Source organism: Portunus trituberculatus, chromosome 48 (genome assembly GCF_017591435.1).
Source record: "Portunus trituberculatus isolate SZX2019 chromosome 48, ASM1759143v1, whole genome shotgun sequence".
Lineage (NCBI taxonomy): Eukaryota > Metazoa > Arthropoda > Malacostraca > Decapoda > Portunidae > Portunus > Portunus trituberculatus.
Genome location: NC_059302.1, coordinates 15,717,954 through 15,740,399, shown reverse-complemented (window position 1 = coordinate 15,740,399; position 22,446 = coordinate 15,717,954). Strand labels below are relative to the sequence as shown.

Below are 22,446 nucleotides of genomic sequence, written 5' to 3'. Positions count from 1 at the left end.
ATTTATAAACCAACAAAAATAATAATCTCATCTTTGAATAGTTTTTGTAGGTATTTGGGTGTTTGCATTGTACACATTATCTTGATATTACAAGTTACAGCGACACACGGAGGCCTCCTAATGCTGCAGCTGATGATGATGTTTCTCCTCCATTCTGCCGAAGCGGTTCCCGCAACACACGTCACAGCTCTATTTTCACCTTCAATTTTTAACTAAATTAAGCAAAAAACAGCATATGTTAATAGAGTATCTTTTAATCAGATCCACTTGAACTATCATATCCCTGCGTATGTACCTTAACTCGCGGGACACCTTATATATATATATATATATATATATATATATATATATATATATATATATATATATATATATATATATATATATATATATATATATATATATATATATATATATATATATATATATTATTAATATTGCTTTATTTTTTATCGCTTTGGGAGGTGCCAGCTACACCAGCCTGTGTGATGGCCTGCCGGGCACTAATGAATAGGGCTGGGCGGGATCCGATTACTGGACCTTGCAATTGCTGAGCGGGATCCAAAAAACTTTAACAATGTTGGAGCAACCTCCAGCCGCGAAATGACATCCATAAATGCTTTGAGGGACGGTAACGAAGTTGCTATTATTTCTTTTACATTATTTTATTACTTATATATAACGCCTGTAGGTATACTTGATGAGTATATATTAGAAGCACTGCTCACCTTCCACCCATTAGTGGTGCAAGCAATTTTATTTATAGTGGTAGTTATATTAGGCCCCATATCACCCTCCACGCGCATCTTTGGTGAAACCACCTAAAACCTGGGTATCATGGTGACATGAGGTGTTGCTATTTATACATTCATGTTCACAAAACAACATTTGTATTACCTTTTTACAAACTTCTTGGTGTTTTGTTACAAACTTGTTCTTCTTCTTGGGGGTTTGTTGTGGCCGTGCAGGCTGTGTCACAGCTTCTAGTGGCCCCAGAGGTGCAGTATGCGGAGGTGAGGTGTTTAAGCTATATGCCGTGGAGTTGATTTGTTTTCTGTTGGAAGGTCCTTGTGAGGTTGAGGGTCTTGAAAGCTTGAGTGTTACTTGTGTAGCCACCCAGGAGGTCAGCCTGTCTGGGTGAATAGCAGACAGTGAGTGGAGGAGGGCCACACGGTGTGAGTGGTGACGAGGGCAGTGCAGGACCAGGTGTTCTGTTCTGGGGTGTCAGGCTGGGTAGGGCACCAGGGGTAGTGGGGAGAGTCAGTCACGGCCAGCCTGTGCAGGTGGACATTGAGGAGGGTGTGGTCTTTTGTTACAAGCCTTGGCCCCAAGAAAAGGATTGTTTTGTTATGATTGATCTTGATCTTGATGTTACAGGTGGCTCGGGATCGCTCCAGAGACGAATGAATACAAGTACCTGGGGATGTGGATGAGTGCGGTTGGCTGTGTGAAGACAAAGAATGAGAAGATAAGCATGGTGAGTCAGTGGGTAGGTTGGCTAGGAAGTGCAGCAAGGATGAGAGCGAGTAAATATGACGTGCTGCGAGAAATTTGGAAGAGCGTGGCTGTTCCGAGCATGGATGTGATTGCATGGAATGAGAGTGAACTAGAAAAGTTAGAAATAGGGCAAAATAGAGTAGCAAGAATAGCACTTAATGCACCTAGATATGCAGCAGTAGAGGCTCTTAGGGGAGACATGGGTTGGAGCACTTTTAGAGAAAGGTATGTAAAAGTGACCTTATGGTATAAGGCTAAGTTAGAGCGAATGAATGATGCTAGAATAGTGAGAAAAGTGTTTCTGTGGAATGTCAGGAGAAGCAAGTGGGGGAAAAAGTGTGTCAGGATGGTGGTGAAGAGTGGTCTAATAGCTAGTTGGGCCTTTCGGCAGGTGGAAGGAAGGCACTTAGAGAATGACTGAAGTATGATTGTTAGAAATGGAGAGGGTAGAGAATGGGGTGTAAGGAAGTGGAGGAGTGAGATAGACAGTAGTGAAAGGAGTGGGACTGAGTGACTGGAGGAATAGGATTGAGCAAAAGAGTACCTTGGAATGGTATAGAGAGAGGCCCCAATGTATGAAAAGTGGTATGATGGAAGCCTGGGGTGGGGATCTTCCTCTTCCGTGCTAGGGCACAGTGCATGGATGTGAATGCAAAGGATTATAGATGGTCTGAGTCCCGCAGCAAAGTGTGCCAGGTGTGTGACGTGGGAGAGGATGAGACGGTAGAGCATGAGGTGCTGAAGTGTGTGAAGTATGCCAGAGACAGGTATGAGATGATACAAGTGGTGCTGAGGGAGCTGGGGCATGACAGAGTGGAGATGACAGGAAGAGAATGGATGGTGGTGCTGCTGGGACTCTGTGAGGAGATGAATGAAAGGATGATTGAGGCTGTGAAAGAGTTCCTGGAGAGAATGTGGCGTGCTAGATGCAGGAACTAGTGGTGTGAAAGATGGTGACTGTCCTCTTTGTTGTTTGTGTTTTTCTTATTTTCCCTACAGGCGCTGCCGATACAAAGGCCTGACTCAGAAGAAATTCTGCGTCACCTGTAGCATCAAGATCAAGATCACAGGCCTTTGGATCGGCAGCTCTTGTAGAGGACAAAAGATACAAGCAGAAAAAAAAAAAAAGAGTAGTATTCTCTTCATTAATGATCTCTACACTTCCCTTGCCACATTCTCTCTGGATACTCCTTCACAGCCTCAATCATCCTTTAATTCGAGATCGTCTCTCTACACAGTCCCAGCAGCAACACCATCCATTCCCTTCCTGTTTTCTCCACTCTTTCATTCCTATTATGCCCTAATTCACTCAAAATCACTTGCATCATCTCATGCCTGTCTCTCTCATACTTCTCACACTCCAGCATGACATGCTCCACCGTCTAGTCCTCCCCCGTGTCACACATTTGGTACACTTTGCTACGGAACTCAGACCACCTGTAGTTCCTTGCATTCACATCCGTACACTGTGCCCTAGCTTGGAAGAGAAGATCACCACCCAGGCTAACATCATACCACCTTTCATACATCGGGGCTTCCTTTTCCTTGTACCATTCCAGAGTACTCTTTCATTCCATATCATTCTTCCATATATTCAGTCCCACCCCACATCACCTCTTTGTCTATCTCACTCTTCCATTTCCTCGCATCCCATTCAGTTCCTACTCTGCCCCCTCTTGTCACGATCCATTCACGCTCATTTTGATTCCTCCCAGCCATTCTCATCCCCCATACAAGGGGACACACACTGCATCACTATATCATGGAATGTTCTCTCATTGCTAAATTTAGGCCACAAGATCAGCATGACTTGTACAGCCTCATTGACCATCTCCTAGACTCTGCCACCCTCAGGGATATACTCAGGGAATATCCTCAGTTTGCTCCCAGACTGTAGGATGTCTTAGGCAATAAGGTGTGCAATATGTGTATTTATTTATTGAAATACTTGTATTCTTGTGTATATTGTCCAGAGTTATTTTTGTGATACTTTAACCTTAAGTCTTTGCCCAGGGGGTGGGTGGCAAGGCCCATCCTCCTCCTTTGTTGTAATTATTTATTAATTCAACAATAAATGTATCAATCAATCAACTTGTAATCCACTCCTCTCTGTCATTCTCATGCACGTCTTCCTCCACTGACTCCCACTTTTATTCCACAGGTACATCTTTTTCACTATTCTTTCATCATCCATTCTTTCCAATCTAACCTTGTACCTAAGTGTGGCTTTTACTAGTCTTTCCCTAAAAGTGTTCCATCCCATATCATCTCAGAGTTTCTACTGCTGTGTACCTTGGTGCATTCAGTGCAATTCTACCTATTCTATTCTGTCCCAGTTCTAGCTTGTCAATTTCACTTTCATTCCATGCAATCACATCCATACCATACATTATACTGAGCACAGCCACACTCTTCCACACCTCTCTCAGCACATCATATATGCTTGCTCTCATTCTTGCTGGACTCCCCAGGATCTTGATTTGATCTTGATACTACAGGCGACTCGGGATCGCTCCTGAGCCGGGCCTTTGGATCGGCAGCTCTTTTAGACGACAAAAGAAAGGCACACAGAAAAAAAAGGAAAAAAAGAAAAAAAGAAAAAGAACAGGGTTCTTTGTTCTAACCGTCCGTACATCTGGCACACATTCTCTCCAGAAACTCTTTCACCGCCTCAATCATCCTTTCATTCGTTTTTCTACTCAGTCCCAGCAGCACCACCATCCACTCCCTCCCCGTCTTCTCCACTCTTTCGTTCCTATTATGCCCTAACTCAGTCAACACTACTTGCATCATCTCATACCTGTCTCTGGCATACTTCACACACTCCAGCATCACATGCTCTACCGTCTCGTCCTCTCCCGAGTCACACATCTGGCACACTTTGCTGCGGGACTCAGACCACCTGTAACTCCTTGCATTCACATCCATACACTGTGCCCTAGCTCTGAAGAGATGATCACCACCCAGGCTTCCATCATACCACCTCTCATACATCGGGGCCTCTTTCACCTTGTACCGTTCCAGAGTAGTCTTTCGTTCCATCCAATTCCTCCATTCATTCAGTCCCATACTCTTCAAATCTCTGTCTATCTCACTCTTCCACGTCCTCACATCCCATTCTGTTCCCACTCTGCCTCCTCTTGTCACGACCCATTCCAGCTCATTCTGATTCATCCCAGCCATTCTCACTGCCCACCCAACCTGTAGATGTATAAGAGGGGATATGATAGAGTTATTTAAAATGTTCTCAGATACAAACTACATAGATGTGAGATCTTTCTTTACCTTAGAGGAGGGAAGTAGGATTAGAAATCATGGCAGGAAGATTAGAAAGCAAGGCTGCAGGTTAGATATAAGAAAATATTTCTTTAGGTGGTAGACTTCTGGAATGCATTGCCAGAGAGGGTTGTAAATAGCACTAGTTTGACAATGTTTAAAAACAGATTAGATAAGCACTAAAATTTATTAGATTTATAATTATGTATAGCGCTGCATGATAGTTTTTATAAGAAATTTATTATAGTTAAACAAGACATGATCCCCATGTATGGGGATCACACTAGAGTAGAGGAGGCAGTTTGCGCTACCCTAAGCAGAAAAAAATTGCTACAAAATCACCAAACTTGAATACAAAAACGAAATTTTAACAAGGAGTGTAAAATTTTGTCTGCTCATGATGGCGGGTAACGCGCTACCCTCAATCGCTGCAGTTTCCCCGATTGTGCACTGTAAGTAAGGGAAAGTTAGGTAGGGTCTGTGCGCCACCCAGCCGGGTCTACGCGCTAGGTTGAGGAGGGGGTTGCGCCAGGGGGGGGGGTCAGTGCGCTATGGCATGTCGGGTCATCGCGCTAGGTGCCTTAAGTTCTTTGTTTTAATCTACAAGCTATCAAAATCACTCTCAATAGGTAGTTGATAAATCCTCTTGCCTCTCAAGGAGTAAAAGCTTTGGAAAAATAAATGAAAGATTGCAAACTAACTTTTTTTAATTTTTTAAAATAGTGTATTGACAAACATAAAAACTGTGCTTTAGTTATGAATATCATAAACAAATAAATGTCCCACAGAGTTCAAAACAAAAATCTTAACAATACTCCGGGAAAAGTTTCATTTACCAGTATCAAAATAACAAATAAATGTCTCAGAGTTAAAAACGAAAATCTTAAGAATATTCCGTGAAATGTTTCATTTAACAGTATCAAAATAACAAATAAATGCCTTTCAGAAATCGAAACGAAAATCTTAAGAATACTCCGTGAAAAAAATCATTCAACAGTATCAAAATAGCCTAATTACATTTATTACAAAAACTCAGTATCCATTGTATCAATGTCCTCCTGAGACTTTTCACTCAAATTCATCTCACTCAGACATTCTGCATGCCACCAGCTGTCACACAATACACATTTTATCCTTAACTTTCCTTTTGTTTCACATTGACATTTTCCACAGAGCTCGTTCATATCATCAATTACATCATCCGAGTCATCGTCCAAGACTGGCTCATCCGCACTCTCTGAAGTTTCTGTTTCCTTGTCTTTCTGCTTTTGGGAAACATACTGAAGTGTCCTGAATCGTTTTTCTTTCCTTTTTCTCTTTTCTTTTTCTTTCCTGTTGTTTTCCTTCTGCCTTTTCTTTTCCTCCATTCTCTTTCTCTTTGCTTCAGCTTCTTGTTCTATAATTTTTTTCTCTTCTCTCTTTCTTTTCTTTCCATTTTCTCCCTCTCCTCCTCTCGTTTCTTTCTCTGTTTCTCTTCAATCATTTGCGGTACTCAACACCGCTTATTGAGCATGGCAATACTGCGATGATCTTTTTTAATCCTTTTTTCTTCGGGAATGAGGGCAGCGTGAGGTAATCATCAATCGTTTTGGAATTTTTCTTTGTAGAAGGCAGAGGTTGTGGAGCAGGCTGGGATGTGTAAGGCAGGGGTTGTGGAGCAGGCTGGGATGTGGAAGGCAAGGGTTGTGAGGCAGGCTGGGATGTGTAAGGCAGGGGTTGTGAGGCAGGCTGGGATGTGGAAGGCAGGGGTTGTGAGGCAGCCTGGGATGTGTAAAGCAGGGGTTGTGAGGCAGGCTGGGATGTGGAAGGCAGGGTTTGTGAGGCAGCCTGGGATGTGTAAAGCAGGGGTTGTGAGGCAGGCTGGGATGTGGAAGGCAGGGTTTGTGAGGCAGCCTGGTATGTGGAAGGCAGGGGTTGTGAGGCAGGCTGGGATGTGGAAGGCAGGGACTGTGAGGCAGGCTGTAAGGTTTTCTCCAACAACACCTTCCAGTCTTCATAGGGTGGGTCATCCATGTCGATCGCTCCTCGCACCGCTTCATGAATTTTAGAGTTGTTCCTTCCCCTAATGACAGGCTCAGCTTCATCAGCTCAAAAATGTTGGAGAATGCTGAGAGAGTGGGAGTTCTTTGTTCTGGCCCAGGGAACTTGGATTTGGCTGCTGGTGAAGCAGAAGGAACAGAGGTTGAGATTGTTGGGGTACATGCGGGAAGAGCAGTGATGCCAAAAGATGCTGAGGTAGGGAGAGTGACTGGAGCAGCGCTGGAGAAACTGCAGCTTGGCTTCAGCTTGTCTGAGTTGAGTACAACCTCAGGGTTAAAAGGATAGATCCCAGACTTAACAAATCCCTTGTAAGCAAGCTCTGGTCGTGCTGTAGTGTCCCAAGCTTTCTTTAGTGTGCGGGCAAACGTGCACATGGTGACACTCTCTCCAGTTTGGTACTGAAACTTTCTGACGGCTTCACTCCATGCTAGTTTGATTGCCCCAAAGAAAGCTTGATCCAGTGGCTGGATAAGGTGACTGGCATGCGCCTTCAGGCAGTAAAGGATGACACCATTCTCGTTACACAGCGTGCAGATTGCCAGGAATGATGGCTGGAATGGCCGTCCACAAACAGCACCACTGGTCGCTTTTCTCCCAATTTGGGAATGAAAATGTCCCTCAGAAAGCTAAGAAAGACCACCTCAGTGATCCAACCATTTGGAGTTTTTTGAAAAAAAGCCTCTTCAAAACCTTCCAACGCATTGAAGCGAGGATCTCTGGTGTAGGGAAAGATCAGCAGCGGTGGAAGGTACTGCCCCATGGCAGAGGAGCAGGCCAACATTGTCACTTGCTGCCGTTTGCCACTTGTGACAGAGTAGACGTGTTTTGCTCCTGTCATGCTGATGATTTTCTTTGTCTTTGGACATATATTAAAACCACTTTCATCAGCATTAAAGATCCGGTCAGGAGAGGTCAACAAAGTGGGATCGATGGTGTCCAGGTAATGTTTCATTTGCTGAAACCATTCACCTAGAGCATCCTTTGTCACAATTGCTCTCTCACGGCCAAGTGGTTGTCCAATTCTTTCCCGTATCTCTGGATGCCTCTTGAAAAAGGCTCGCATCCAATCCTTTCCAGGGCGGTTGTTTTTGAAGACAGTCCTCTCTTCCCTATCATCGAGAATGGTTTTCACCATGTCTTTGAGGTCGTCTTTGGTCCGTCCAAAACCTCGTTTAGACACTTCAATCAGCCAATCTACTAGCTTCTTCTCCTCTTCCATTGACAGAACTGTTTTGGGAGCAGGCTGCATAGGTCTTCTTCCCCTGACCTTATCCCCAAGGGTGGCGTAAGGGATACCAAAAGTTTTGGAGGCGGCATTCAGGGACATCTGTTTAGATCTTACCAGCTCCACAGCTTTCTCCACTTGTTCTTGTTTGTACCGCTGTGTTGATGCCATTTCAGCAAGGGCTGTTGAAAAGGATCAGAGCAAAAATACAAATTAACATGCATAATGGAATAATATTTTTTTTTCATTTTTTCCAAAAAAAAAAAAAAAAAACTGAAAATGCAGATAGCCTAAAAAGAGAAAACAAAAACAAAACAAGCACTCTAGCCTAGTGTTGCTTTTGCCTGGTGGGCGACCCGCCATGAGCGTTTGTGGCGGGTTTGCGCGCTACCCACGCCCTCTCCTATTTGCTGACACTCAGGCATGTTTATCCTCAACCATTTGACAGTCATGTATTATAACAAAGAATTGATTGACAAGTTATGTCAGTTTTGTATCAAAATAGGTAGCAGTGACTAACACTGATATTCATGTGTGTTAACGAAACAGTTAGCGGAAGACAACTTACCTCAGTATAGCGGAAGACGCACTGCCTCTCTCTCCCTGGCGCAAACACAACACTGGAACGGTACTGGCGGGAAAATTTGAACTACGGCCCGCCATTTAAACACTCTGTTTGTGTGTTATGAGATTTAACGCGGGCTTAGCGCACAGACCCGACTGGCGCACAGACCCTCCAATACTCTATGCCTGGCTCTGTCAATGATACTAGTCTTCAATGAGTCTGGACTGAAGCAACTCTTCGAAAGAGGTATTGTGCCACCCGGTTGCCACTTGTTGGGTGACAGTGCCTACGCCATGAAGCGCTGGCTCCTGACACCATACTTGCGCCCCCAGCCTTTTACGATGTGAGCGTTGTCTTCCACATGGGACGCCAATAAATAACATTGGTCCCTTGTCCAGTTGGGCTTCCTAGCCCTCTTCTTCTTGTCCTCAAACTCCATTGTCTTTTCCTTGCCTCCAACGTGGCTTTGTTTTTGTTTTAATGAGTATACAGCCATTGGATGAGATCTCGCCAAAGCAGCCAAACTCACCTTATGTACAAAACTGAACTCATAAAATAAGCACGTGTTTCTAATTTTTTTTGCTAAAAAAGATATTTGAAAATTATTTCGTACCTTTTTATCTGTCATTATGATATTTAAGTGAGAAAATATGCAATTTAAGTTGCATTGTAGCGCTAAGCGTAGCAAATGTAGCGGGTTTAGATTTTACTTTTACTTTTAGCCACTTTACTTTTACTTCTAGGTAAAAGTTCCCTAATTTTTTTTTCTCTCTATGTATACACTTTTACCGATTACTTTTAGCTGACAGTAAAACTAAAAAAAATATTAGTGTACTTTTAGTGTGTTTATGAATGGGTCAGAGGATGAGAGGAACTCAGTGTGGAGACTAGCTGACTAGGTGAGAACGAGATGCAACAGACAGATGAATACAAGTACCTGGGGATGTGGATGAGTCCGGTTGGCTGCGTGAAGACAAAAAATGAGAAGATAAGCATGGTGAGTCAGTGGGTAGGTCGGCTAGGAAGTGCAGCAAGGATGAGAGCGAGTAAATATGACGTGCTGCGAGAAGTTTGGAAGAGCGTGGCTGTTCCGAGCATCATGTATGGTATGGATGTGATTGCATGGAATGAAAGTGAACTAGAAAAGTTAGAAATAGGGCAGAATAGAGTTGCAAGAATGGCATTTAACGCACCTAGATATGCAGCAGTAGAGGCTCTTAGGGAAGACATGGGTTGGAGCACTTTTAGAGAAAGGTATGTATAAGCGACCTTACGGTATAAGGCTAAGTTAGAGCGAATGAATGATGCTAGAATAGTGAGAAAAGTGTTTCTGTGGAATGTCAGGAGTAGCAAGTGGGGGAAAAAGTGTGTCAGGATGGTGGTGAAGAGTGGTCTAATAGCTAGTTGGGCCTTTCAGCAGGTGGAAGGAAGGCACTTAGAATAGGACTGGAGTATGATAGTTAGAAATGGAGAGGGTAGAGAATGGGGTGTAAGGAAGTGGAGGAGTGAGATAGACAGAGTAGTGAAAGGAGTGGGACTGAGTGACTGGAAGAATAGGATTGAGCAAAAGAGTACCTTGGAATGGTATAGAGAGAAAGAGGCCCCAATGTATGAAAAGTGGTATGATGGAAGCCTGGGTGGGGATCTTCTCTTCCGTGCTAGGGCACAGTGCATGGATGTGAATGCAAGGAATTATAGATGGTCTGAGTCCCGCAGCAAAGTATGCCAGATGTGTGATGTGGGAGAGGATGAGACGGTGGAGCATGTGGTGCTGAAGTGTGTGAAGTATGTCAGAGACAGGTATGAGATGATGCAAGTGGTGCTAAGTGAGCTGGGGCATGACAGAATGGAGATGACAGGAAGGGAATGGATGGTGGTGCTGATGGGACTCTGTGGGGAGACGAATGGAAGGATGATTGAGGCTGTAAAAGAGTTCCTGGAGAGAATGTGGCGTGCTAGATGCAGGAACTAGTGGTGTGAAAGATGGTGATTGCCCTCTTTGTTGTTTGTGTTTTTTTTTTTTTTTTTTTTTTTTTTTATTTTCCCTACAGGCACTGCCGATACAAAGGCCTGACTCAGAAGAAATTCTGCGTCACCTGTAGCATCAAGAACAAGATCAAGAGCCCAGGCCTTTGGATCGGCAGCTCCTGTAGAGAGAGGATTGATTGATTGATTGATACATTTATTGTTGAATTAATAAATAATTACAGCAAAGGAGGAGGATGGGCCTTGCCACCCACCCCCTGGGCAAGGACTTAAGGTTAAAATATCACAAAAATAACTCTGGAAAGTATACACAACAAGAATACAAGTATTTCAATAAATAAATACACATATTGCACACCTTATTGCCTAAGACATCCTACAGTCTGGGAGCAAACTGAGGATATTCCCTGAGTATTTCCTTGAGGGTGGCAGAGTCTAGGAGATGGTCAATGAGGCTGTACAAGTCATGCTGACCTTGTGGCCTAAATTTAGCAATGAGAGGACATTCCACGATATAGTGACGCAGAGTGTGTCCCCTTGGTGCAGCACACAGCACACAGCACACACCAGGAGAAACACTGACTTCCCAAAAGTATTTGTAGCCTAATCTGAGCCTCATTACCACCCTGTCATGTGATGCAGTATGTCTCCCGTAGGTGTAAGCACAGCTCTGGGAGACACGTGCATAGTGAAGACTAGTGCTACTGCCCCTATGGCAACAAAGCTCCAACTGATCACTAATGCTACTTTGTACAAAGTCCTTAATGCTACTCTTAACATAACCCAGAGTGTACTCAGTGCCAGGGTTCACTGTGTCATCTTGTAGGGCACACTGAGCAAGGTGGTCTGCTTTTTCATTTAGCGGGATACCCACATGAGAGGGTATCCAGATGAAATGGACCGTGGCACCAGCACCTTCAAGGGCGTGGATGAGATCAAGACACTTATTAACTAGGTCACAGTCCATGGGGGAGGTGGATTGAAGGGCGTACAATGCAGCCTGACTGTCAATAAAGAAATATACATTCTTATGGAGAGGCGCCACAATGTGGAGCGCCTCCAGAACAGCATACAGTTCTGCTCTAGTGGAAGACATGGGTGCAGGGAGCCGCCTGGAAACCTCAGTGTCAGTGTAGAGACTGGCAGAGATGTAGTCACGGATGAACAGCCCACATCCAGACCTGCTGCCATTGACTGACCCATCACAATAAACATGAATAGCCTCAACGTGTGGGTACTTGGACAATTTAGTCATGAACATGTCTTGCAGCACATGAGGGAGCCAGTCCCTCTTGGGTTGATGCAGTGAGTGAATATCAACACTGACACGGTGAGGGTTCCAGGCGGGTTGCAGCGGTGACATAACAACGTTAATACAAGCCTCAACTACACCTACACTTGTCAGTACTCCCAAGATCTTCCTGAGGTATGGTGTTGTAGGAGTGCGAGGATCATGATACAGGGGGGTCAGTGATCCCTTTGGAGAGTCAGAGCCCGTGCATAGCATCCGACTAATTGTGCGACAAGTAATTTCCTGTACCCTACACATAATACTCGACAGGTGCAGTTCAGCTCTGAGGACTTCAATCCGTGCAGTCCTGGGGCATCCCAAGATTATCCGCATGGCTTCATTCTGTACAAGCTCCAGGGGACGGAGTTGAGTGGCACTAAACTGTATTAAAACAGGGGCAGCATAATCAATAAGAGACCATATGACAGAGATATAGAACATTTTTAGGACCAGAATGCCCGCCCCCAGGCCCCTGTTGGCTAGCAGCCGAAGTGGTGCTAGCCGTGGCAGACAGAGGTCTCGACGAACATAGTGGACGGCTGGAAGAGACTTCCTAAAGCTCATCTGAACACCCAGATACTTGTGTATATGAACTCTAGGGATGGGGATGTTATTTACAGTGGGCAGCTGAGAGACCTTCCCTTTAGCTTGAAATTTTGTTTTACACTCATTAATCACTATACTAGAACTCATCCGTAACTACCCACAAGGTGTGGCTCCTCTTGGGTGCGACGTTGCCACTGCTATACCAGTACCTTCTTCAAAGAAAACGGAGTGATGATCGTTTTCTACTTCATTAAAAGAAGTCAGAAGAGACCCAAATACCTATGCAGCTATATAGTACATTAAACGCAATAAAGATTCTGGTTATATACATGAAAATGAGACAAGTAACTTACATGTTTGTCAAATAAGTGCACATACGAGTAGAAACACAGTAATATATTGAGTGGTTCCTTGCTTGAGTTAAAGGTAAGAGTGTTGCCCGATTTGCTTTCTCTTGCAAGAAATATCTATTAAGGCGGAATATGAATTCCTTGGTCTGGGAAGCGTCAGGGGGTCCTTCCATGGTAGTGACCAGAGGAGAAGTGTAGCGACATGCATGGCGACCTGACATCATAACCTCCCGGGAAATTCCACCTGGGTCGTGAGTGGCAATGTCGCCTGACCTGATATGACACATCACCGTCCATGTATATGAACTAGCTTAATTTATTTTCGTATATGACAATTATTTATATCATCTACCACTTAATTAAGGTTTCTGAATGTTCTGAGAACGTTATCTTTTTATAATGCTATGATTACAGGACAGTGAGTAGTTTGTTTTTATTGGAGATTTGGCATAGTCTCACGGCAGACATGGCCAACGCCCTATGGGTAGGTACGGATGGGTTTTAGTATAGTCCTATTTGGACACACAACACTGCCAGTTGTGACAAAGCAACCTGGAGAATCCTGAGTGTGGGGCATTGGAGGAGTATGTCATCAGCATAGATGAGGACCTGGGTGCCCTGCGGAAAGGAACAGCACGCAATTTTGTCCATTAAAACATTGAAAAGCATTGGACTAAGGACTCCACCCTGTGGTGTTCCAAACTCATAAACTTCCTCAGAGGAGACTGCACCTTGAAACCAAACCTGTGCTGTTCTATTGTACAAATAGTCCCTGATCCATCCTAATAATCTACCTTTGACACCTTTGAGAATGAGTTTCTCCATAATAACATCTTTGTTGGCCCTGTCAAAGGCACCCTTGAGATCAACAAAAGCTCTGCAGAAAGCATCCTTATTTATAAGACACTCAACAAAACAATGACTTGTAGAGTGACCTTTTAGGAAGCCATGTACATTGCCAGAGAGTACATGGCCCACCTTGTATATAAGCCTGTTCAATATTACCCGTTCCATCATCTTACACAGACAGCTGGTGAGAGAAATAGGGCGAAAAGTGCCATCACCTTTGGGTATTGGGATGACGATGGCTGTTTTCCAAGAGCGGGGAAGCTTGCCTGCAGTGAAAGACATGTTAAATAAATCCAAGATAGGGTTGTCTACCTTTACCTCCAGGAGAGCATTGAGGATATCATAGGTGATGCCATCCTTGCCAGGAGCTGTTGACTTGCCCAACTTGACTGCCGAGAGGAGTTCGTCATGCGTGATAGGCACACAGGTGTCGTCCAGCAGAGGAACACTGTGGCAAAGCAACTCCATCCTTCGTGGTCTTTGCTGATCAAGCGCCTCCTGGTGTTCCACAGGAAGGCCAGAGAAGGATGAGGCTTCCTTCCACTGCAAGACGAGTTCTCGTGCCCTGCCTGCAGGATCAGGGTCACACACCTGCCGTCTGGACTTGCCCTGGACGCTCTTGACATGGTGCCACACCTCCCGGAGGGACCGGGTCCTGTGCACCTTGTCCAGGAAGGAGACCCAGTACTTCTTCCTTTCCTGCTGCCGCAGATCCGTGGGGTGTCGAGCCACAGTAACCATAGCATCCTGTGACTCTGTGTCTGCTGGGTTGAGCTGCCAACGTCTCTGGTAGGCAGCGAGCGTCTGTTGGCAGTTCAATATGATAGGGTCGGTAGCGTAAGTCCAGCGGCGTGGAGCATGGGCCTTTGCTGGAACCCTTGGAGTCGCGATGAATCCCTCAATGGTGTGCAGGAGTCCGTCGTACAGTGCCTCTGCATCAGCAAAGGAGCCCTTCACGGCAGCGTACCATGCCACCACATGGACGACGAGGTCCGTCATCCTGGATGAGGGCTACATAATCAAGTCTGCCTCCTTGAACATGTGTGGGTGTGTGGTCCCCAGTAAGTACAGCTGTATCTGTGGTGTCAAGGAAAGCCTTCCAGCGCACACCATTGGCATTGGTGGTGAGGTGGCTTCCTAGTTCCTTATGCCTGGCATTAAGGTCACCCATGATAACACTCTGCTCTTCAAGAACATACTCAGGAAAATTTGCAATATTAAGGGCACCAGCATGAATGTACATGTTTACAAAGTAAATAATTTCACCCACAGTGTGCAAGCAAACAGTAATAAATTCAATACCCTCAGTGACCCCCATTTCCATGAAGTTAACTGGAATCCCACGTTTAATGTAAGTGGCCATCCCCCGACTACTGCCGTCACCACAACTGAGGGTGTGAGAGGCATAACCTCGCAGCTCAGGCACCCTTGGCCCTACCTCCTGTAAATCAATAATGGAGAAGGACATGAGAGTGTAAGTCAGTGAAACGGGCATGTAGACCATTGACATTCCATGTTAGGGTGCGGAAAGTCTTACCGATCATCGCGATGGTGTTGCATCTGTGTCTTCAGGCCATCCACTTCCTGTGTCAGGCGAGACATCTGCTCCATCAGCATCTGCATGGCTGCCATCAGATGTCCCTGGTCTGGCTCGGGGCTGGCAGTCTTCAGATTTCCCTGGTCTGGCTCGGAGCTGGCAGTCTTCAGATGTGCCTGGTCTGGCTCGGGGCTAGCAGTCTTCAGGTGTCCCTGGTCTGGCTCGGGGCTGGCAGTCCTGGCTGGGATTGGGCTGTGGCACCGCTTCTTCTTTCGGCTGACCATTCACCTGCATTATCCTCCTCACAGTCTGCCACAAGTGACTTGCTCTCTGAAGCAGGGGGAGCACGGGCCATCCCTGAGAGGCTCCGGGGCTGTCGCGTGGCTCCCTTGACTGGCTTGGCGGGGGTATCCATCCTCGGTGTGGGTGCAGCAGCAGTTGCACGTTGCCCTGCGGCCTTGTCCTTTATCGTGGGTGGGTCACACAGGCTATGCTGACATATGGCACTCTCTCCTTGGCCCTGTTGAGCACTGCTGGCTAGGGATGGGGTTGGGGCCACAGTGGAGGTCTCACTGCATAATGTGTGCTGCTGGTTCTTGAAGGCAGCAAACTCGGTACTGAGACCAGAGACCGTTGCAGTCAGATTGTCCACTTTGGCGACTAGTGCACTCACCACCGCCATTAGCTGTTGGGTAGCGTCGGTGCCAGGCAGTTCCTGAGTGATGCCTGCCTGGGACACTGTGTTTAGAGGCACAGGGGGCACTGTAGCAGTGCGCTGCGGCAAAGGTGGTAACACGGCAGGTGTGGTTGAAGTGCCAGCGGTGGGGCAGGAAGGCTGGGACAGGTGAGGGGCAGCGGCCGTGAAGGAGGGCTTCATCGCCCATGCGTTGGTCTGAGAAGGTGGAGCCTGGCGGAAAAAAAGCCTGGGCCGTCTCACCTCATCCGTGGCAGGCTCCCATTGGGGCCGAGGCCTGACAGTGCAGAGGGTGGAGTGAGTGTTGTGGTCACCCCTACAATTGCAGCAGTGAGGAGGGATTTTGGTGCCCTCCTTGATCTTATCCAGGCACTGTGTTGACTTATGGGGCCCAGCACAGTACCTGCAGCGAGGGGCAGACTGGCAGCGCCACTCCTTGTGTCCCCAGCGACTGCAGTGGCGGCATAGGTCAGGTTCAGGTGTATACCGCTCCACACGCCGACGTCCAAGGCCCAGGAGATTCACCTCAGTGGGCACCTTGCCTGTCACCACTCTCAACAGTTGGGGCCTTGCCATCTGCCCCACCATCATCTTCTTCAGCTCATGGAATCCAGCTGGTACCTCTATCAGGTTGACATTGATGTGGGTTGCCACTCCATGGATAATAACAGGGTGAGTGCCATCGTCGCCAGGGCACTCCATAACCAGGCCCAGAAAGCCCTCACTCACCAGGGTGGCGTAAAAGGAGGAGTCAGTACTGACCGTTATATAGGGCTGGTTCCGTCTCTCCTTGTACAGTGGCTGCAGGTCTGGATGTTGTTTCAGCAGGGCAGCAAACCAGCTGAAAAGCTCACTGGCTGTCTTCCCATGGCCAGCAGGGAAGAACAGACGACGCCTTTGTTTACGGTCCGAGGTGGCCGGGGCAGGTTCATTTCGACAAGGAATCTTGTCAGCATCAGCATTTCCCTGGTGTTTTTCCTTGTCAGATGGTGCAGGACGAGGCTCCTCAACAATCTCCATGTTCTCTAGGGCTGCTACGCCTACCTCCATCTCAACAGTGCCTGCGACGAGCATAGTCCTTTGTGCTGGGCCCACGTGGGAAGCAGCAGGCTTTGTGGCGGGAGGCACCACTAAACCCAGGCACGGACGCTTATTTTCTGTCTTCTTCTGGCTTATTTCTGACTGGCAAAATGGGCCTAGACCTCCCTCAGTAGCCACTGAGTAGGCGTGTTCACTCCAAATCACTTCTGATTTTCTCTTGTAGGGGCTGCAACTCATGTAAACACGGAGTAATAATTTTGACGTCCTTCCGACTCAGCGGGGAGGACGCAACTGGGGGGATTGATTGATTGATTGATACATTTATTGTTGAATTAATAAATAATTACAACAAAGGAGGAGGATGGGCCTTGCCACCCACCCCCTGGGCAAAGACTTAAGGTTAAAGTATCACAAAAATAACTCTGGACAGTATACACAACAAGAATACAAGTACTTTAAATAAATACACATATTGCGAACCTTATTGCCTAAGACATCCTACAGTCTGGGAGCAAACTGAGGATATTCCCTGACTATATCCCTGAGGGTGGCAGAGTCTAGGAAATGGTCAATGAGGCTGTACAAGTCATGCTGACCTTGTGGCCTAAATTTAGCAATGACAGGACATTCCATGATATAGTGACGCAGAGTGTGTCCCCTTGGTGTAGCACACAGCACACAGCACACACCAGGAGAAGCACTGACTTCCCAAAAGTATTTGTAGCCTAATCTGAGCCTCATTGCCACCCTGTCATGTGATGCAGTGTGTGGAAGAAAGGAAGAAAGAAGAAGAAAAAAAAAAGCAATATTCACTAATCATCCCTACACCTCACTCGCCACATTCTTTCCAGAAACTCCTTCACAGCCTCAATCATCCTTTCACTCGAGATCGTCTCTCTACACAGTCCCAGCAGCAACACATTCATTCCCTTCCTGTCTTCTCCACTCTTTCATCCCTATTATGCCCTAATTCACTCAAAATCACTTGCACCGTCTCATGCCTGTCTCTCATACTTCTCACACTCCAGCATGACATGCTCCACTATCTCGTCCTCCCCCATGTCACACATCTGGCACACTTTGCTGCGGAACTCAGACCACCTGTAGTTCCTTACATTGACATCCATACACTGTGCCCTAGCTCGGAAGAGAAAATCATATACCACCTTTCATACATCAGGGCTTCCTTTTCCTTGTACCATTCTAGAGTACTCTTTCATTTCATATCATTCTTCTATATATTCAGTCCCACCCACATCACCTCTGTCTATCTCACTCTTCCATTTCCTCATATCCCATTCAGTTCCTACTCTGCCTCCTCTTGTCACTATCCATTCGCGCTCATTTTGATTCCTCCTAGCCATTCTCATCCCCCATGCAACTTGTAATCCACTCCTCTCTGTCATTTTCATGCACCTCTTCCTCTATTTACTCCCACTTTCAATCCACAGGTAGCCTACACCTCTTTCACTATTCTTTCATCATCCATTCTTTCCAACCTAACCTTGTACCTAAGTGTGGCTTTTATTAGTCTTTCCCTAAAAGTGCTCCATCCCTTATGTTACGTTCATCGGTTAAACGGGTAAGATTGGCATCGGGGAGCCGGTGAACAATAACAATTAAAAAAAAAAAAAAACACTGCAGGTTCAACTGGTGAGGAAATGCAAAGGGGGCACTTAAAAAGCTATTTTAATAACCCAATTATGAAACTGACATACACATAGATATAACATGAAACATATATGTATATGACATACACATATACATATAACACAGAAATAAATACAACAATAAAGAACCCAACTTAATACCTAACAATAATACTAATCCTATATGGAGGCAATGTGGAAAAAACGGACGAGGGGAAGTGATACTTATGCGGTGTCGCAATGGTGAAGTGCTGGGTGAGGTAGATCCCACGGTAGTCCAAGTGGCGTTGTGTTCACTGGTTGAGGCCTTGACCTCGACTCCTTCCAGAAGTCAGGGAAGCTTGCTTTAACACTTCCGCTGGAGTCGAATGGGGCCGCGTGAATCCAACTTCGGGACAGTAGTGGGGCTTCATGAGACGGTGACGTGGAGGGTTCATGAGACGGTGGCGTGGAAGGTTCATGAGACGGTGACGTGGAAGGGGAGGTGGAGAGGTGGCGAACGAGGTAACAAGCGGAGGAGGTGATGGTATTGGAGTATGTTACGGGCGGGCCGTAACACATATCATCTCTCAGAGCTTCTACTACTGTGTACCTTGGTGCATTCAGTGCAATTCTACCTATTCTATTCTGTTTTGCTTGTCAATTTCACTTTCATTCCATGCAATCATATCCATACCATTCATTATACTGAGCACAGTTACACTCTTCCACACTTCTCTCAGCACATCGTATTTATTTGCTCTCATTCTAGCTGCCCTCTCCAATCATCCTACACAGTGATTCACTAAACCTATCTTTTCATTCTTTGTCTTTTCACACCCACTTGGAGGGTGCCTGATTCAACTCATTCTCTCCAATTCTCCATACTGCAAGGCTTTCATCCTCAGACCTATTCACTATCACCTTACTTTTTTCACTACTAAACCTAACTCCAAACTCTCTCCCATATCCATCCACAACATCCAACAAAGTCAGCAACTCGTCTGCTGATTCATTCATGATCACTACATCATCTGCATAAAGAAGCACACCTATCTTCTCATTCCCCACTCTTACTCCTGCATTCATTCTTCTCAGTCTGGCTGCTAATTTCTCTGTATACAAACTGAAAAGGATTGGTGACAAAATACATCCTTGCCTAACTCCTCTCTCACTCGTCACCCAGTCTGTCTCTATAGGCATTTTCAGTAGCACTTTGCGGAAGGCGAACGGTCCAGAAGCGTTCACCCATATACGTGAACACCTCTACTGAAAACGACAGTAACACTGCCAGACGAATCTCCCTCGTCGCTCGCCGAAAAAACTATTGTACTCTGTAGTCGCAGGATCACGCCAAGCTGAGACAGCCTCATTCCACCGTAATGTAAAAATATTACATATTATGGGAATGGGATAATTCCCGACGTCGGAAAGTGCTGAAAAGCTGCCAGATTCGCCAGATAACTTAATTTAGCACATTCAACTCGGTATGCTGGAAAAAAAAAAACGTCATATATGTGCTATCAAACTAAGTAATAAATTATTAGGAACATCTCTAATCAGCTTCACCAAGCACAGAGAACGCAATATGGCAAAACGAGCCAAAAATGTTTGGTTCATGGTCTCAGTTTTGGGACACCATCACCTTGAGTGAATTACATTATTTTCAGTTCCGTATGTAAACAACACCAAGCAGGTTTCTACCTGCTCCCCACCGGTTATAGGCAAACAGTTCAGGGTCTGGATGCGATGCTGACGAACCTTTGCACCAATCTATGAAGTGCTTTGAGCAGATAGCATGGTCCTTGGTAGCTCTCCACGTCGGGCCTCGTTTACATCGTGTCTCCCATAATCTTCGAGCCGCGTCTTTCTTCCTGGGAAACACAGTCCATCCTTTCACGCCTTGGTTTTTCTTTTTTGATATAGAATTGCAGTCAGCTACATGTATAAACTGGCATTCTGTTCCAGCTCTAAGAACACTCCACACTAGGGTGACCAAATTTCTGAGACAAATTTCGGGGACATTTTCAGTTCAGGAAGGTAAAAACATGTAGTGTTTTTGCACTGGAAAAACTAAAACGGGGACACTATTCGTACCATTTCTAAACCAGCAATCAAAAGTTTCTCTCGCCTTATTTACCCAAGTTGCAAAGAAAAAAAAATCTGTACCTGATGAAATATCTGAGATCATGAACACCCATTAGCTATTAAAATGTGTCCGCTATACACTTCACCGTCTTCACGGAAACTATATAAAAAAAAAAATAAGGCCTTCTCCTTATTCTTGACATTCTAAAAGAGTAATTATATAAGGACATAATTATCATAATCAAAAGTTTTTTTTTTTTTTAACGCATCAAGTGATCTTTCAGTTACAGAAAACCGGGGACAGCAGTAGCCAGGGACAGGTCACTGAAATCGGGGACGTCTGGTCACCCTACTCCACACGAGCTTCCAAACAACCGCGGGCCGCGGGTTTGTTTTGGTGTTTTGAGAGGACTCGGTGTTCCCGAGTTCAGTTAGTCTTTTCGGTTTGATATGCCTTCGGCCGCAGAAATGTTGCTTTACCAAGATTATTACAGAATGTATTTCTTTGTAATATTTAGAGGAGAAACAGTGCTCTCTGTTGAACTATATGAAAAAAATGTTTCACACCAAATATGTAGTTGAGGCTAGTAAAAAATGCGAGAGCATTGAAACCGCGACTGTGAGTATTAAGCTTATAATAACAGTTTTGTAGAGTGTGTATTATCAGATCATATGGATAATGTTAGGATAAACACTTGGAATTAATGGTTTGCAGTACAAAGACTCAATACCTCAAGATTTATTATGATATGAATTTTAGAATGTGTGTCTCTTGCGAGCTGGCTGGCTGTATACCGAGTCGTGTATTAAAACAGCCAGCGATCAATGGCAACCCAGCAATATCCGACGTCAGGAATTGAAGGCAAGGCTCAAATAAAACATTACACATTTAATTTCTGCAGGTTATATTTTCTGACAGCCCTGGTACACGCAGCAGAGGCTGGATGCACATGTCCAAATGATTTTTGTAGCACAGATCTGCGTCTACCTTGTTCAAAAATATCTTGTCACAGACGTCACAGGTAAATCTGTTAAGTGTAAAAAAAAAGTGTTGGATAATTCTTTATAACAAGTCTGTCCCTCCCTTCCCCTCCATCCTCCCCCAACTCCCCCCAAACAAGCTTGGGGGCCTGTGGGGAATCGGGGGTTTTGGTGGGGAAAATAAGCGCAATATGGGCATGCAAAAAACCTCTACGGAAATTTCACATAATATATCAAGTTTTTTTCTACCTAACTTAATCAAGCATAACCTAATCTAACCTAACCTAACCTAACCTAACCTAATGTAACCTAACTGAACCCCTCCCCTGCTAGGGCATTAACCTAACCTAATGTAACCTAGCCCCCCCCGGACCCTGCCTCTAGGGCATTGACCTATCATAACCTAACCTAAGCTAACCTATACGAGAGGGGCGCAGACCCTCGTGAAAACCCCGCTTCGGCGTTAACCTAACGTACCATAACAAGCTAACAAGGAACCTAAAAAATTATAACATTATGCCTCTCGAGTGGCAGCGCGATTGGAGGGATTAGCTCTATAGATACCATGAAATCCTTATATGCCGCTACCCACAAATCTCTGTTTATACAGGTAGTCCTCGATTTAAACGAATTTATTTTATACGAATTCAGAGTTATACGGTGTCCAAAAATAGAGGTTATTCATCACATTGTACGAATTCCTCAATTATATGGTTTCAAGAAAGTTAAAATTCGCGCGGCGATTTCCCACCCGCCAGCTGTTTCCCGCCGCCCACATCCCTCTCACCCTGGCTGCGCGCCAAGCAGGCTCATTGTTCACCTACACGTGGTTGTGGCAACATCTCCCTTTCT

At 45.5% G+C, this 22,446-nt stretch overlaps 1 protein-coding gene across 1 annotated transcript; it reads right to left on the bottom strand.

Moving 5' to 3' along the window:
* Nucleotides 1–7,295: 7,295 nt before the first annotated feature.
* On the bottom strand, nt 7,296–8,740 carry LOC123498652. Its single transcript, XM_045245965.1, has 2 exons — nt 8,607–8,740; nt 7,296–8,220 (listed from the first exon to the last, which is right to left on the bottom strand). The coding sequence occupies exon 2, from the start codon at nt 8,207–8,209 to the stop codon at nt 7,304–7,306; it is 906 nt and encodes a 301-aa protein (XP_045101900.1). The 5' UTR covers nt 8,210–8,220; nt 8,607–8,740; the 3' UTR covers nt 7,296–7,303.
* Nucleotides 8,741–22,446: the final 13,706 nt, after the last annotated feature.

What these genes read in the sequence shown, in the direction of transcription:
- LOC123498652 (XM_045245965.1), bottom strand. Translation starts at nt 8,209, where the DNA reads ATGGCATCAACACAGCGGTACAAACAAGAACAAGTGGAGAAAGCTGTG.